Source organism: Podarcis pityusensis (genome assembly GCF_964106645.2).
Source record: "Podarcis pityusensis genome assembly, chromosome: 2".
In the NCBI taxonomy this organism is placed as follows: domain Eukaryota; kingdom Metazoa; phylum Chordata; class Lepidosauria; order Squamata; family Lacertidae; genus Podarcis; species Podarcis pityusensis.
Genome location: NC_138029.1, coordinates 94,200,602 through 94,219,340, shown reverse-complemented (window position 1 = coordinate 94,219,340; position 18,739 = coordinate 94,200,602). Strand labels below are relative to the sequence as shown.

At 39.8% G+C, this 18,739-nt stretch overlaps 1 protein-coding gene across 7 annotated transcripts in view; it reads left to right on the top strand.

The window, feature by feature from the left end:
- The window catches only part of LOC308471560 (contactin-4), a 520,761-nt gene that overhangs the window by 169,712 nt on the left and 332,310 nt on the right, over nucleotides 1–18,739 (top strand). For 6 of the 7 annotated variants that reach the window (XM_080995664.1, XM_080995658.1, XM_080995657.1 and 3 more), the window contains exon 3: nucleotides 2,464–2,550. The exons of the other annotated variant lie outside the window; for it this stretch is intronic. In XM_080995664.1, the coding sequence (XP_080851790.1) occupies nucleotides 2,475–2,550 (76 nt within the window). In that variant the 5' untranslated portion in view covers nucleotides 2,464–2,474. The remainder of the gene's footprint in view (nucleotides 1–2,463; nucleotides 2,551–18,739) is intronic. 7 annotated transcript variants of the gene reach the window in all.

The window sequence follows — 18,739 nt, the reverse complement described above, 5'->3', positions numbered from 1 at the left end:
TTGAAGTGGGTAGAGGAAATAGTAGCTTATGGAGCATGTGGAGACAATTTTTATTTTCAACTAAACTTTGTATTAAATTAGATAGTGGCAATATTGAAGATAATAAATCTTTTATTTCACCAAAATATCACCACTTCATTTTTCTTCGAATTTTAAAAGATTATGCTTCCTGCAGCTTGTTTTTAAGTAGTACCATCCTTGCAAGTTTTGAAACAAACACACAAGCCAGAGTCTTTCTAAGAGTAATCAAGTGTCAAATATATAAAGTTATAGATGGTGCCTTCCTGCGTTTGGAAGCACACAGTCCATTTATTCATTAAAACTCTGAAAGCTTAAATGTGTAAACATCCAGGGCTGTTTTGTGTACCTGTCACTTTGGTAGTTTTTTTTTTTTTTAATGAACATTGATCATGCTCATCCAGACATATATTTGAATTAAGCAAATAGAAGTGCTTTCTCAAAACACTGGCAGAACTTATTTCTCTAACTAATATTTGAAAGAGCCCCAGGATGCACCTGGGAAGACACTTATCCGTTTCAGGCACCTTAAGTCAATATTAATCCCAATAAAACATGATCCACTCTTAAGAAAGCTATTACAGTTTGAGAAATAGGTCAGCACAGAACATTCCAGTTCCTCCTGAAATAACCCTCAAATGTTTTTATCCTGCGATTTATCTAGTAGTGTATAAATATGGTTATAATCCTAGGGTGTTACTTCATAGTAGAGATTAGTTACCCAAGAAATGATAGCTTAAAAGTTGAGCCAGCAGTTTACAGACAAGTACAAATATTTTGATAGATACTATGTAGCTTGGCTTTCAAAAACTGAAACCCTTAATAGCAACAAATGTCTTTTAGATGGGCTTATGAAGAGCACAACTTTAATACGAGCCACTTAGAGTTGAAGTTGTTATTTTGATGCTTTTTTATGGGAGGGGGATGACAGACAGGAGGAAACCTTTTATTGAGAGTGAGAAGACATGCTCTCTTGACTGCTCTTTCTTACTCCTGCATATGTGGAGATACTGCTGTCATGAGGCTATGGAGTGATATTGTTTGTAAAGGGGGGGGGTGGCTTTATTGCTCCCCAGAGCAGGGCATCAGAACTTTGATCAAGAACAATTGGAACAGTGTCTATTGAACTAGAGATTTACTTAAGTGAGAGTGAAATTAGATTATTTCAGCTGAAAACTCTGCAGCGTCTAGAGAAAGCACCTCCTTTCGGCTGAAGTCATAGTCAAATGATTAAGAATAGCAAGAGGCACTGGATAGTATGTAATCGGCTTTGCTGGAGCTTGTAATTTAACTGAACAAGTTGATAACAAAAGATTTTCTGTCCTCCAGGAAAAATAAGAGAGGCAGATGTCTTGCACAGCACCATTACTCTTTTGCCCCCAGCTCCGGAAGTGCTTTGCTCCTTCATACCCAACCCTTGTGCTCCTACATTTCACACACCCACTGACAACTGTGTAAGAGTTATTATTCTTTGGTGTACTAACTCTCTATATCTACACACACAGCCATTTTAACAAGAATTCCTTTGCTGGATAATGTGTTATATTTGGGGGGGGGGGGGACTATACCAGCACAGACAACTTAAAACAACAAATGTTACAAAAATACACATGGTATTTACATGTGCAAATGCTATGTTGATACAAATATAGACCCGTTACCAGTTCCTTTTTAATGACACACTTCTTCTCTCAACCTCCTGGCTTCTATGCAGGACTCCACTCACCCACCCTCCCAGGGACCAAGCAAGCTCACAGCTCACCTGCAAAATCTCACAAAGAAGAGAGCTCCAAGAACCTGCTGTCGTTATCCTAATCACTCTCTCTAGGCACTTTTTGTCGACTGCCACCAGGGTAGATGGCATTTCCTCAGGCTTCCCATATTATGCCCTATTCAGCAGTCAACCACCTCAGGCAGCAGAATCCACAGGGGCAACAGGTGCCAGTGTAGATCCTTATTCCACACCCCTTCACCTTGTTCCCGATGTAGAGCTTCATTCAACACTTTCTTCCTTGCTTGGGAAGCACTATTTTGTGGTTCACGTCAGGTGCCAAAATGTCTTGGGCCATTCCTGGCTGCACTCTCCACATTCAGTTCCAGGCTATAGCAGGTTTGGTAATATTCCCAGGTGGGCCCAAGGATGGCAAATAGGACATCCCTCCACTCTTACAGTTCTCTCTGTAGCCTCTGCAGGCTTCTCATGCTGCTGCTTTGCTGTCCCTTGGCAGAGCTTGCTTTTATGGTTGGAGACGACAAGGTGGATCAGCATCCCTACAAAGGATCATGTGACTAGGTTGTTTCTTATCTTTTCTCTGTGTTATAGCTCTATGATTTCCTACATCTCTGTTTTTCTTTAGGTCTATGGGCTCAGCACTATCCTCCCTACATTATCTGCTTCACTGATCTAAATATGAGCTCTGGTTTGTTTTTGTTTTTTTAATGCAGGTGCGTGTCACATGTTTGGGACCCTTCATCATAGATACCAGGGAAAGAGCTATCCCATGGACAGTTTAAGAAGCAGTTCGAAAAAAGGTGAGAGTGATTTCTGAATGATATAATGCATTCCTTGTTTGTCAGTTTTCAGATACTCTGAAGAGGAAAACACTTTTCTGTGTTCAGGCTATGTTTTCTTCAACTTTGCAGTACCTGTGCCATAGTCCTGGTGATCAAAGTTTGCAAGTAGTTTCTAGCTGGGTTTAGCAGCAGCAGCCCAAATATGTCAGGCTGGGCCAGGATTAGAATCCCAAATATACTCTAGTCATTCGGCCTCTAATATCAAATGGTTAATAATTCATGGCATAGTTAATCCTCCCGCTCTCCCCATGGATTGTATTCCAATTCTGAAAACAGCAAAAGAGTCTCCATCCATCCATAAGTATTTCTCATAGTGTTTTGTAATTTTGCCATCACTGTGTTCCTAAACATTCATGCCAACTTCCCTGCCTGCAATGTAGTAGTAATGAAACACTCTTGGAAGTGCTGTAGATCACCGATGTGCATTTAAAAGTTGTCAGGGTCAATCTACCATATACAGTGGTACCTTGGGTTACAAATGCTTAAGTTTACAAACGCTTCAGGTTACAGACTCTGCTAACCCAGAAATAGTACCTCGGGTTAAGAACTTTGCTTCAGTATGAGAACAGAAATTACTCAGCAGCAGTGGGAGGCCCCATCAGCTAAAGTGGTACCTCAGGTTAAGAACAGACCTCCGGAACGAATTAAGTACGTAACCAGAGGGACCACTGTAATTTACTTTAAAAATGTAAGGCAGCAAGGCTAAGAAATTCCTGTGCCTAGACAGCTAGACAGAGTAAGTAGCATTGGAACAGACTCATTTGGAAAGTGGTGGACTCTCCTTCATTGGAGGTTTGTAAGCAGAGGTTGGATGGCCATCTATTATTGATGCTTTAGTTGAGATTCTTGCATTGAAGGGAGTTGGATGGGATCCTTTAGGAGATGGGGAGCTGTGTATATGCTGTTGTCATCATCTTTGACCATTGACCATGCTGGGTGGGGACTGATGGCAGTTAGATTCTTGCAACATCTAGAAGGTCTCAAGTACCCCAAGTTTAGACTAAAGCAGATCCAAGGGTTCATTTCATGATGAACTAGGATTGTTTTTACCATATTCCTACCTCTTTAGCAGCATGATTAACTACTGGTTGTGGTCTATGTTGATGTCAAACGTTTCATCAGAAGCAAAAGTTTCTTCCGTAATGATTGTAGGTGGACAAGTAGGCTAGAGACAGGGAATTTAAAGACTGATTTGTTTGGGATTTGCATTCTGAAACCATAAAACTATATCAGAGAGATTATTGTGAACTGTTGAAGTGGGAATTGTACAGAGTTTCATTGAAGCTTGATGGATTACTGTATTCTAATATTTTGTTGGAAGCCGCCCAGAGTGGCTGGGGAAGCCCAGCCAGATGGGCAGAGTATAAAATTAGTATTATTTATTATTATTATTATTATTAATAATAATAATATCATCATCATCATAATCATAATTTGTCCCACAGAACAGTCAGATGATTTTACCTGATTAGCTAACCTCTTTCTGACAGTGGCTAATGCTGACATTTTAGCCTAATTGAGCTGGTCAAATTATTCATTGCTAATAATTTATCTGATTGATTTTGGCATGTTTCTTTTTAGAAATTATTCAAGGCTGATTTTTCCTCATTCTTATCATTTAACTTGCCTTGTAAAAGGGTTGATGAGAAAATAATTTATACAAACCACCACCCATAAAAGTTCTTGATATATTATAGACCAGTGAATGTTCTTCACTGGACTCCGTTGAACATTGGCTTATAAAAAGTTTCACAATGAAATGCTTCAGGGTGAAAAGTCTGCCTATTTCATCTCTCACCCACCCTGGTGATACGAGACTCCTCTCCCATAGATGACTAGTCTAGTGGCAACGAGATTAACAATAGCCCAGCACCAGGAAGTCACCAATAAATGTCAGTAAATTAACTGTTAGCGGTTGTTGATGCTTATGAAAAAACTGACACACTAAATTGAACAGTGGATGTAGGCCCTTTATACAGTTTGGCATTAATTCTTTCTTTCGTTAACCAAGAAGACACCCAAACACATGTACCAAATCAATATGCCTGTATTTGGAATTTGTGATACCATGGTGGTTTCTGAAATGTTGCACAACCCACTTGAGACAGCTTTCCATCTCAGTGGAATCTGTGGACAAAATGCAAGCAACATGAATGCTGTCAAAATATAATTTATCCTCTCCCCCACCCCCGCTTTATCCAGAAGGGTGACCCCTAAATGTGACAGTCCAGTTTCTTTGATCTGCTATATTTTCCAGAGAGAGAGAGAGAAGAGGATATGCCACATATGACTTCAGTCCTTAAAAAATTACTCCATGGATGTTTATGTTCGTTCTGTGTTGCATGCATAACCATTAGTCATTCATTACACTCACAATCACCTGGGCAGTAGGTAAAATAGTCCTACTGACCAATGACTGTTGAGTAGTGGATGTAGATTTTGGATTGGTAATGGCTCCATTGTTTAGTATTCAGTTTCTTTGTTACAGTGAGACATAGAGGAGAATATTTAAATGTGAGTCAAGTGACATTCAAGAATGTTCAGTGCACAGCAGTCACTTTCTATTGTAACAATTATTATTATATGAAATAAAGGTTTCTAGTCTGTCCTGCAATTCAAATGTTCCTGCATTGTTGGACAGGAGAGGGGAAAGAGATCAGTCACTGATGAAGATAGCCGATGGCAGTGGGTAGATGAAACTGTCAAGCAAGTGAAAAAGCAATAAAGCATACAAAAATATTAAAAAGAATATTTTTTATTTTAATCGGCTAGCAATCTGCAATTCCTTCTGCCTGAGGCTCACAGCTCCTCTGCGGGCTAAACAGAAGATGCTCTGAGACCTTTTATGCACTCATCCTAACACAACATAACATTTCCTATGAAAAGAAAAAGTTTATTAAAGTATATACACACACATACAGAGAACCTTTTGTTTAAATGTGTAACTGTCAGAAGAAACTACAAAAAAGGACACAAATGGGAAGAGCCTCTGGCAGAAACTAAAATGATCAGATGAAAGCTACAGCAAAAGATCTTAAATACCAAACATTAAACATGTTTGTTTCATGGGTGCACATTTAGTATATAGGTCTCTGGCCATACATAATATTGTGGAATGCGCTCATTTGCTCCTCTCTATGTTCCATCATGTTATGAGCTGGTGCTTTTGAGATGTTAAGGGACGCGGGTGGTGCTGTGGTGTAAACCACTGAGCCTTGGGCTTGCCGATCGGAAGGTTGACGGTTCAAATCCCCGCGATAGGGTAAGCTCCAGTTGTTCGGTCCCAGCTCCTGCCAACCTAGCAGTTTGAAAGCACGTCAAAGTGCAAGTAGATCAATAGGTACTTTTCCGGTGGGAAGGTAAACGACGTTTCCGTATGCTGCTCTGGTTTTGCCAGAAGCGCCTTATTCATGCTGGCCACATGACCCGGAAAAACTGTCTGCGGACAAACATCGGCTCCTTCGGCCAGTAAAGTGAGATGAGCGCCGCAATCCCAGAATTGTTCGCAACTGGACTTTACTGTCAGGGGTCCTTTACCTTTACCTTTATGTTCCATTATGTTATGAGCTGGTGCTTTTGAGATGTTTGCTCAGTGGAAAAGCAAAAGTGAATTGCCTTAATACAACAATAGATCTTCCTTTTAGCAATGTATGGAATTTCAACTATACAGGGAGATTAATGAGCGTTATAAAAATCATTGGTGTACATCTGAAGATGTACCATATTAGGAAGCTCACAAGTCTTTCCCCTGATGTGGTAAACATTATCTGTCTCAGTGCTAAGATGCCTTCATAATCTTCTTCTTCATGCTAAAGAGTGCCTTCCTCAATACAGTGGTACCTCGGGTTAAGTACTTAATTCGTTCTGGAGGTCCGTTCGTAACCTGAAGCACCACTTTAGCTAATGGGGCCTCCCGCTGCTACCGCGCCACCGGAGCACGTTTTCTGTTCTCATCCTGAAGCAAAGTTCTTAACCCAAGGTACTATTTCTGGGTTAGCGAAGTCTGTAACCTGAAGCGTATGTAACCCGAGGTACCACTGTACCAACCACCTCTGACCTGACTATTGAATATTGAATATTGACAGGGTCCTTTCAGTGCTGGTTCCTTGGTTGTGGAATGCCCTCCCTAGTGAGGTGCACTTGGCTCTATTATTATTAATTTTCAGTAGGAAATTGAAAGCATTCCTATTTACCCAGCCATTTGGTGTCTGAAGAATATGGTTCCTGGCGACCCAGAAATAATTGGATGGAAGAATGTTTTCAGCTGTAACTGCTTGTAGATATTTTGCTGCCCTGGGCACCTCGGGGGGGGGGGGGGGGAAGGACAGGAGAATAATTCAATAACTAAGATAATAATAATAATAATAATAATAATAATAATAATAATGTATAGAATCATTTTCAAAGGTTTCTTGTGGACGGATTTTAAAAAGGGAGAAAGAACTGTAATCGCATAAAATTCTTCTTGAGATGAAAAAGTTTCCAGTTCCTGTGGTAAAGTTTTCTTGTTGGGATGTGTTGCTTGTGAGAAGTCATCCCAACCTCAATCCTGTAGTGAGAGAGAGAAGAAATGCTAAAATGGTCACTGTGTGAGACAAACATTTTCTTTTAACAAACACATCCTGTTTGGCTAATTGACACAATATAGAACTGAAAATGCTATTCTGTGCACTAGCAAGAGAAGGGAAAGGCATTTTGTGCTACCTATTTTCCCAGAGTAATTGATACACTTTGCTCCATTACCAGCTATCCATCCCGAAGGCACAGAAAAAGGGTATTGCAGTACAATTTGTCATCCAAAACCAAATGCTTCTTGTGATCTATTCATGCTTCATGGACTCTCCCTACCCCCACCCCATCCCATTTTACACATCCATGGTCATCCGTCCTCTTCTCTTTGGTTGTCTTCCCTTCATTAACTGCAGCAGTGTGGCTGCCCTCTTAATAGTGCCTTAAGACTATCTTCTTTCATGGTGATTCATCCATTCATTTAAGTCTTGGGTGAAGCTCTTGAAGCAGTCGTTTTAAATAAGAAAGAGAAAAAGAAATTAGATAAATCTACTAGTGGGACTCATTTTGAAAGTTCTAGATACAGTACACAATACTGAAAATTGACTCTACTCACAGATGGTCCTGCTGATGGAAGGAGAAAGATGGTTTTTGATGATACCACATTTCCCTGGCAGAATAAGGGAATCTGTCAAAATATTTTCCAAATTGTAGGTTTTGCACATATTTTTGAATAGCGTGTTTTGCTATTAGTTGGATTTTGCAGTGGTTAATTTTTTATTTCTTTCATTCTACTTTTTCCCTTAAACCGTTGTTAGCTCCTATTAGTACATGCATTTTCAAGTAGAATATGATCCTTATGCCACCTGAAGTATGCATTTTCTTCTCCATATTTTTATAAGTTAATTCAATGGGGGGGGAATGTGTGTATCCTAGAAAGACCTAGAAAGACATAATTCTACATTTAACACCATATGCACGGTCCTCCTGTGTGTGGAATCTGTTTTCTCTTCAAGCCAGCAGCCAATTGGCACTTCTTTCATGTGAAAAAAATGAGCTAAAGAAGGAGTGGTAAAGAGCTAGAAAAAGCTAGAAGAAATTAACTGGAATTGAGTGACTAGACAGTAGTTTATAGATAGTGGTTTCTTTTGCATACATTGTTTAAACCAAGTATTCCCAGCTATCTCTACAATTGCTTATGTATATACCTCTCTTAAAGTTGGGTTTTTACAGGATAAGCAATTTGGATGTGGTTAGTTAAGATACGTACTTCATATGGAAGAACCATTGCAGCAAGGGTGCGCAAACTCTGACCTTCCAGATTTTGTTGGACTAAGTCCTGTCATTTCTGACCATTGTTCATGGTGGCTGGGGATGGCAGGAATTGGAATTGGGTTTCATCTGGAGGGCCGCAGGTTCTTCATCCCTGCACTGTAAAGTGGGCGTTGGAGTACTTTACTGCACTGCACTTTGGAAGATTATTTTCAAATAGCAAGAACCAGACTTAAAGCATATAGACTCAATTTGGGACCATCAGAAACAAGTGAGTTATGTTATAAGGATCTTCTTGTAGCACATTACTAAAGTATAGGGTGGTGTTCATAGTGTTACCTCCACTGATTTGAAGGCATCTCTTGGAATAAATCTGCTCTGAAGGGTTTGGAGACTCTATAAAGCACACAGGGTGGGGGCACACAGAGCTGCAGGGTGGAAGAAGCATCACTGAAAATTGTCTCTGTCCTTATTGTGCTGATAGATGCCTTCAATAAGCAGAGAGAACACAACTGGATATCACCCACTATTTGCTTTGAAGGAAAAGGAGCATGCGGCTAAAGACAGTAGCTTAGATCCAAAGTTCCTGTAAGAACTCTACTCACAGGATGTTCCTGCTAGTGGAAGGAGAAACATGGTGTTTGATGATATCATAGTTCCCTTGCAGCATTGCTTAGGAGGGCTGACAGTGGGGTCTACGGGATGAAGGGAGAGATTAGTGAAAGCTGCCTCCCTGCCTTCCTCCAGTTGAAGCACCCTTTGGGTCACAGTCCTTTCCACAAAGGCAAAATGAGCACTTCTACTCACAAAAGGAATACTCTAGATCCAACACATAGTAGCTTAAAAGTGGAATACTAAGAGTGACATCACAGGGCTTAAACAAGAAAGCATGGTAGCCTATGCCATCCTTCAACTCATTTTATGCCTTTACTGTAACTGCATACACACCCTACATTAAAAGCACATCCCACCCCCCAAAAAGAATCCTGGGAACTCTAATTCACCCTTCACAGAACTACAGTTTCCAGCACCCTTAACAAATAAAAGTTTCTAGGATTCTTTGTGGAGAGGAATGTTAAATAGCTGTAATGCAGGCATGTCCAAAGTCCAGCCCGGGGGCCGCTCGGCTTAATCTGGCCCCTGTGGCAGTTTATTTCCCAGGGTAGAATCCGAAAAGAAGGCCAACAACCTGAATCCTAAAAAAAGGTAAACAACTTTGGGCTAAAATGCTAAAAAAAAAAAGCTTAACAACTTCAACCCTAAAGAAAAGTCAACAACTTCGGTCGGCCCTCATGCATGTTCACTTCATCAAATCTGGCCCTCTTTGAAAAAAGCTTGGACACCCCTGCATGTTAAAGAGAACCGTCCACTATGTGAGAGGTACCAACTAGGAGGGTGATTTATTAGAAGGGTCGCTGTTTTGAATATTGCTGACCTAGACTGATCTTGTTGGTCCCTGAACAGCTATTCGGATTGGCATGAGGATTGTTGCGAACCCTGCATGACTTACTGTCTCAGTGTAGGCATACTAAATCACCATGCCTGATACCTCAAAATCTTCCCTCTGTCAGGCGATTGACACCTGAACTTCCCACCACCACTCTAATATTTTGGCTACACTCCAAAATCTAATAAAGCTTTGAAAAGTGCCCATTCACATTGTTTCAGGAACTCAGGGAAAATTAAAACAGCAACTCTTAACTATTTTCATCAGCTAGTAGTTTTTGGAATAATGGAAGTTCCTGCTAATGTGTGCTAACAAAGCAAATGCAGCTCATCCCGTCTGGGATTTTGGGGTAGTATTTATCTACTACTACCACTTTTGGTATTAATTTAGTAGGAAAATGGGATATAAAAAATAATCTAAAATGAAACTACTCAGTAAAAGTCGAGACTTTTCTTTTCCAAAAACCAGACCCCCAACCCCCGGGTATTTTCAAATGACATGCCACTCTCAAGTCACTTGTTTTTTTAATGGAATATCTGTTATGGGGATGCCACAATAAAGTCATTCTCCTGCACTTCTCCCCTATGTTTCTTCCTTTTCTTTTTTAGGACTCACATAATCCAACCTTTTTAAATTATTGGAACAGCAATCATAATAGTTCATCTAGGCCGTTATTAACTAAGTGGCAGTGGGCCTCCAAGGTATCAGATAGAGGTATTTCACCACACCTACTTACCTGAATGTTTAACTCAAGATGGAACCCTCCATGAGGATATTAACACACACAGAGAGCACATCTTTCACATGGTGTTCTATATATTCTACAGAGCTGTGCAGGGATACTGACTGCTTCATCCCCTATGTTTATATTCTCACCTAACTGGTGATGCTTGTTCTGTACATCTTCATGCTTTAGAGAGAAATGCATCTTAAATCTCTTCTTTTCTTTCCCCCCTACACTTTTCTTTTCCAAGCATCTCTGCAGATTTTCATAAAATTCATACTCTGTTTGTAATGGCAAAGAAATAAAGCAAAGAAATAATTATCTTCATAATATCTGTCTCAATAATGTGCATTTGGAGAACAAAGTTAAAACAAATGAACATGCATCTGAAAACTTGATTAAATAATCAATAATTTTTATGGCAACTATAAACAAGAATAACATAATCAGGGAATTAAAGTGACCTTGAATCCAGGTACATTACTATTGTGCAGATATTGTTTGACTTTAATTTTTGACTTTAATTTTTATTAATGTAGATAATGGCTTATGCAAGCCTTATGGCTGTATTACTAGCACTCTAAAATTTAATTAGATTTTAGAACAGCCGTTAATGTCTTTTCTAAGATTCTGCCATTTGAAGGCAATGGTAGTAAACTGCATCCCTTTCATTTCATTGGGAGGAATTCAGTATCTTGCTAAGTTAAAGTCTCTTAGTGCTGTACTACTTGTGCTAGCAAAGTGGCTTGCACAAAAGAAGACGCAGAAAGCCAGCCCGGCTCTCGTGGCTGGTTACACAGCAGAGTGCTGTAGTTTTACAGCCAGTTATACAACAAGCTTCCCTTAGCACAACTGTTGCACTGGATTTCATATTGCGCAGCCATTATTCCTGGTAGTGCAACAGCACTTACAATGATGGCCAGAGAATGCTGAATCTGGTCCATTATGTTTTGAAAATAAAGTGAAATGTTTGGGCATTGGCACTGTAGTGTGTGAACTGGAGGCTTCAATTTTCCTTCCCCAGCTGAAATTGTGGTAAAAAACCCTTGCCCATGTGGCAATTAGCAAAGTGGGGAGTGTTTTTCCCCAGATGCTAAGTGCTTCTGTGTAAGCGGTTTTTACTGATATCTAAGCTGGAGAGGGAAGGCTTAACCTCTGCTCTGTGTGACTGCAATGCCAATGCCCTCCCCCCCATAAAATACAAACAACATGACTGCTAATCAGGTCATTTCCATAATATGAAGCTAGGACCTAGATGTGGTGTTTAATCAAGGACGACACTTTAAATTCTCATTATCTTGTAGGTGGCAATCACAGAGCCTCTTCTTTGCAGTTTACAACTTGGAAAACTTGCACAAAGGCCAGATTTCCAGTTGATTGTCTCATGAACCAAGCAACTTTTTGACTATGTTTGGAACTACAGCTTCATTAAAAAACAACAACTCCAGGACATGGATACTGAGCTGTAGAATTCAGGGCAGTGTTTATTGACAGTTCCTATACTTTACCCCCTGCCTAAGTGCTAATTCCAGAGTAACAGTATATGTGAATAATTCTTCGCACAGCAGCAATTTCATCCAGCAATTTACAGGTACAGGCATGGTCATGGGACAGAGATGGTGAATATGTGGCTCTCCACATGTTTTTGACTTCCACCCAAGTCAGCATAGTCAGTGATCAGAGGTGATGGGAGTTGTAGTCTAGCAACATATATTATGCCGCCTGTTTCCTTGCTCTGTCATAGGGCATAGCAAGCCCACCTTTCCATTCTGGCAAGTGCTCAAGTATCATACCAAGCAGGTATATGGAACTTCGCTCTGTTTTCTTGTGAACATGATGAGACACAGGACCTTTTCTAAGCTTTCAGATGGGGGACGGGGGACGGGATTGTTTCCACAGCTTTGTCATACTTCCATGTACTCAAAAAACATACGTTCAAAGAACCGATCAACCACTAGAATTATCTCTCCACTACAAGCTTTGGAGGAAGACTGGGACTTCTAGACATAATAATCATGGGAAGGTAATTGAATGACCTCTGCACTCCAACTTCTCCGCCATGGATCCCCTAATTTTCTGATATGGATGTCCTTGTAGGTTTTAAAGGAATCTGAGGATTTTATGGCCCATGCTCAGGGCACGAGTCAGACCTGTTGGCTTTCATCATCATCTGGTTAGAACTGAGGTAAAGCACACTCAGAAGCTCCCTCTTTCTGCATATTGCAGACATTGATTAATAGTGGTTGAGTAATATCTGTGCTTAGTTAGGATTTAGGAACTACCGATAACTTTCTATGGTATCCCACAGTACCTCGGAGCACAGCAATGATTTATGCCTTTATCTGCTGGCCATAGAGAAAGTCTCCTTATATTAATGTACACTTGAACTTTCAATGGTCACTTCGTACTTTTCTTAAATACTACATTGGTATGTGTAAAAACAAAACAAAGCGCAATCCTATTATGGGCTTTTTTAATGAAGATAATTAGGATGAGAAAAATGGAGAGCAATTCCTCATGCTTTATAAGACCTTGTCAGCTCAACTTGTATTCACTGTATCATGGTAATTATTGAGAATATATGTTAACTGGGGGGGAAATGCTGTAAAGTAAAAATGGATGCAGAGATCAGATGTGTTAGGAAAAGATATTATAATGATATATGACAGTGACCTAATTTCTGCAAGCATCTCCCAGGATAAAATAATCCACTAATTTATAGCTGTATAATTAACTGACCAAGAACAAAATCAATCATGTCAAAATCATCAAACTGTGTAACAAATCACTATAACTTTCTGAAAAACTGTCTTGTACCACTCTGTTATCTTCACTGAACTCTCTTTATGAATTCAGTAAAGCAAATTAATATACAAAGTTAGAGATCAACATCTCCATTGTTTTACATTTGAGCTAACCAGGATGGGGAGAAGAAGGAAAATCATAGATTATGTGGAAGAATAATTTCCAAGCTTTCAGGGCACTGGACTATAAACTGTTGTTTCTTCAGGATATTGTTATATAGTGTGTATTCTGATAGAGCACATATATAGAAGAGAAATGGAAAAAAGAGTTTGTAACTCAAAAGATAAAAGTAGTCCTATATGTAACTATATCTATCATTGTATAAAGAAGATAAATTGGAGTAGAAAATGTAAACTATGAAATCTTCCTTTGTACATTACAAATCCCAGCAGAAATGGTTTGGTTTCATTTGAGAGACACTAACAGCATCATAACACAGCAAGTGGCCCTTTATGAACTGGCTGCCAAGAATCAGGGGAAAGGAAGTTAGATAAAATCAATGTAAGTTGTTTTAGTAATTCAGTTGTAATTCATTGGTCCTTGGTCCAAGCCATGTTCACTGGGAGCAGTGGGGACTAGAATTTGGAAATGAGGTGAGGTGGAAGGGAAGGTAAACTTCTGATACTGCTGAATGGGATTATCCGGAATTTTGGAGTACATTGCCATCAATATACCGATGACACACAGCTCTACTTCTTTACATCTGCAGGTTTTGTAGTGGATGTGCTGGACCATTGTCAGCAGTGGACTGAATCCATATAAAACTGAGGCACTGTTAGTGGATAGTTTCCTAGACCAGATGGATGGGAGGTTGCCTGCTCTTGATTGGGCATGCAGCATGATGGCTGTCGCTTGAGGGTCCAGGTGACCTGGGTGGTGCAGAGAGAAGCTACCTTCTATCAGCTTCAGCTAGTGGCCCAGCTCCACCCCTATCTAGAAAGGGATAGCTTAACTTCTGTTGTCTATGCTCTGGTAACCTCTAGGTTAGATTACTGCAATGCATTATATGTAGGGCTATATCTGAAGACGGTTTGGAAAGTTCTGCTGATGCAGAATTCAGCAACCAGGTTTCTTACAGGGGCAAGATGGTTTGAGCATATAATGCCAATCCTGCCCCAACTACACTGGTTGCCCAATTCAATGGGCCCAATTCAATGCTTGTTTTGATCTATTAAACAAGTCAGGACTGTAATACCTCAAGGATCACCTCTTCCCATATGAACCAACCTGGACCCTGCAATCATCATCTGAGGTCCTTCTTCGTGTGACTCCCCCACAAGAGATCTGGAGGGTGGCAACACGAGAATGGGCCTTTTCTGCAGTGGTTCCCCACTTGTGGAATGCTCTCCCCAGAGAGACTTTGTTTTTTATTATGATATGTACTTTTGTGTTATTATATTGTTTTTTTAACAATTAAAACATCTATATTCACGCTTAGTATTAATCCATATTTTGGGATTCAGCGAATCCCCTGACTTCCCTCTCGTCCCTCCCCTGGTTCCTTTGTGTTATTTTTATTAGTGCATGTCAACAAAAAAATCTTTATCTCTAATTCCTTATTATATTGTAAACTGCCCTGTGATCTTTGGATGAAGGATAGCATAGAAATTTAAACAAAAAAAACAGCACTAATAATCTTTTCCTCTGAAATTAAGCTGCATTTGAGCTTGTTGGTGTCTCCAGTGTCTTCCCCCTCTTGCATCATGGGTTTGGGCTTGTATTGTGGGTGTATGTTCTGTGTTATTTTGTTGAAACTATTGCTGCAGATTAGTGAAGACCTTTAGTGAGGAACAATAAACTTGTGAACTTGAATGTCACAACCATCTGTGCTTTGTGGAGAAGTAGTTGGGTGCTCCCTTATTCCCTTCAAAGAACAAGTGGTCTACGACCTCCTCACTGACTCACAATCATCCAGACATGCAATATTCATGAATTCTCTACCCCACTTTCAAAATTATGATGGCCACAAAGCCAAATATAGTACAAAACCTGGTCTGAATATTTGTCAGGAGTTCTGTGCAGAAATGATGTGACAAAGGTTCCCTTTAAAAAGTGAAATGTGGATGTTCACCTTTGTTGATGTTTCTTCTGCCTCTTTCTGTACCATTTTTTCCTGATTAAGGCTCCCCTACCTAGATTAATTCCAGCTAATCAGGAATGATGTAGTGTTTTGTAACTTAAAAAGTTTTGTTACATGCTGGCATCACTTGAGGGGGAAACGAAACTGATTTAGAGTCGGAGTAATAATAATAATAATAATTTATACCCTGCCCATTTGGCTGGGCTTCCCCAGCCACTCTGGGCAGCTCCCAACCGAATATTAAAAACACAATACAGCATTAAACATTTAAAACTTCCCTAAACGGGGCTACCTTCAGATGTCTTTTAAAAGTAAGATAGTTGTTTATTGCCTTGACATCTGATGGGAGGGTGTTCTGCAGGGCAGGCGCCACTACCGAATGCTTCCTGCACTGCTCTTATGGAAGATCCTAGCCAATGAGAGTTCAGTGACAGCAAATTACCTTTATTCAGAGTAAGGGAATATATGTTAATAGGCAAATGCTAGTGAAAAGGATCGCAAAAACAACTCCTTGTTGGTAGTTTTAAATACCTGGGCATTTACATCTCTGAGGACCTCTCATGGACTGCAAATATTAATATGGTTGTGAGGAAGGTGCAGGGGAGGTTGTATTTCCTGAGAATGCTCAGGGGACTGAATCTATCTCAGCACCTACTTCTGTCCTATTATCACAGTACCATCGAGAGTGTCTTAACCTATAGTATATTATCGTGGTATGGGAGCAGCTCTGAAACGGATAAAAAAGCTTTACAGAGAATAATTAAAATTGCCCAGAATGTTATTGGGCTCCAACTACCAACCCTGGATGAGATCTTCACGTCTCGCACTTTGAGGAAGTCACACAATATCCTGAGAGATCCCACCCATCCCGCTCACAACTTCTTTGAACTGTTGCCTTCGGGCAGAAGATATAGGACAATGAAAACACGAACCACACGCCTTCTGAATAGTTTCTATCCAAGAGCTCTGATTGCACTAAATAATGATCTCAGGGCCAGTTGCAAGAAATAGCAAGCAGGGAGTAGGAAGGAATGAGACAGGTTTTTAGGTTATGTTATGCTTTTAATAGGTTATGTTACATTCTGGAGTATGATATGTTTTTATAGATTATGTCTGAATAGGATGAGAGTGTTGGAGATACGTGCAAATGTGTATGTGAACCCGGTCTTTGGGTGGGTGTTTGATTTTCGTTGTTGTGTATACTGTGTATATACGGACAATGACAATAAATTTATCTTATCTTATCTTATCTTATCTTATCCTTCTTTTGGCTTAGCATTAATCAGAAATGACTTTCCCTTTCAAGTCACCACTCTAGAAACAGGATCAAGGACCCTAAAGAAATATCCCAAATATATATTACTTTAATCCTGTAATTAAACATGTCATCAGATGGGATACTGGCAGATTGGTGTGTTTCTTCGCAAGGGATGTCTAAGTGCAGCAGCTAAAACACATTGGATGTGTTATATCTGTCACCACAACAGAGACAAAAATAAAGCCTGTAATTTACAATATAGGAAAAAAACAAATCGTGGTGCAATTACTCAGGAAAGGATATCTAGCAATCTGTAAAGCTGCTGGCCTTGTGTTCTTTCTGTTTGAAGAAAAATGTTCCGTTTTCATTGAGCTGAATACTGTGAAGAATGGGCAGCACTCGACAAATAGGTCAGGAGACAACACGCTAATTATTTATCAGTAAGGAAAAGTCATCAGCTGCTGATAACCATTATTCATCATTCAGCATTATTGATTTTTACACAGAGCAATAATAACTTGTCTAATGAGAGGTTATTGTATAATTCTGCCTGAAGGCTGACTCTGCTGAGAGGGCCATTAACCAGAAATAACTATATTAACTGGCTGAGAATGACTAGAGTTCTGTGGAAGAGATGAAACTAAAACCTGGGGATTGGTTTTGCTTTTCGGTACTGGTATGTGAATGGGGAGCCCTTACTTAAAACCTATATAATGCTGCAGGGTGAAATTTATTAACTTCAAGGAAAGGCTTCTCTAAGGTATTCTTTAGATTTTTTAAATTTACTTTTAATTTCACAACATTTATATGCAACTTTTCTCTGAATGTTGACTGTGCTGGGTGAAGCTGTTCTGGTCCAGTAACACCTGGAATCCTTCAGATTCCACACTTCTGCGCTAGAAACAAACTATTTACTATGTAGCAGTGCCCACAAATGTGATACATAGCTTTCCAATTTAGGTTATGGTTCCATGTTTCTGGCAAAGTAGACTCTTAAGTCTCCTAGAAATTGAAATACAGTGGTACCTCAGGTTAAGTACTTAATTTGTTCCAGAGGTCCGTTCTTAACCTGAAACTGTTCTTAACCTAAAGCACCACTTTAGCTAATGGGGCCTCCTGCTGCCGCTGCGCCGCTGGAGCACAATTTCTGTTCTCATCCTGAAGCAAAGTTCTTAACCCGAGGTAATATTTCTGGGTTAGCGGAGTCTGTAACCTGAAGCGTATGTAACCCGAGGTACCACTGTATTGAAATCAAAGCCCCATATACACACACACACATTAAAAAATATTCCCACACCCTCTGTTTTGGTTTTGGCTGGTTGAGGGTTTTTTTTTTAAACTGTGGGCACATTCTTAATGAGAGAACAGGAATTAGTAGGCACAAATTCAACATGGGGAGCTTAGCATGGCATGAAAATTCCTGCATTGCTGGGAGTTGGACTAGATGACGCTTGGGGTCCCTTCCAACTCTACAGATCTGTGACTTTAATTCTATACTTTCTCCGTTTTCCAATCTAGTCCTATTCAGCAATGCTTAAATTGGAAGGGGAACAAGGTGTACAAACCACCCTCACTTTCCTGCATTGAGTGGGAAGGTCTGAAGTATTGTAAGTGAATTTGACTGAACATGATTACAGTCTTCCCTGCAATCAGAAACCCTGTGGATTCAGTTTCTGGTCACAGGTAGGGATTTATTTTTTCTTCCTATTTACAGGCCAATATGCTTACAATCCCCATGTATACCTTCCCACTTAATGCAGGAATTTATTTTTGTAAGGTGGTGGTGGTAGGGCCAGTCCTGTTATACAATTAACATAAACTGGAATAGAATGTTTAGCTAAAATATATTAAAAGGTATAATGTAGGAAAATACTCTACTGCTTCACTCAGTTAATAATGATCTAAACCTGTAGGCAGATACATGCAAAATACAACACCCTGAGAGTTATTTTAGTTTCCATAATGAATTGTTAATGAATAAAATTGTGAAAAATATACATAAAGGGGGAGTAAAAATAATAGATTATATATAATCTGAAAAATACATGCTTT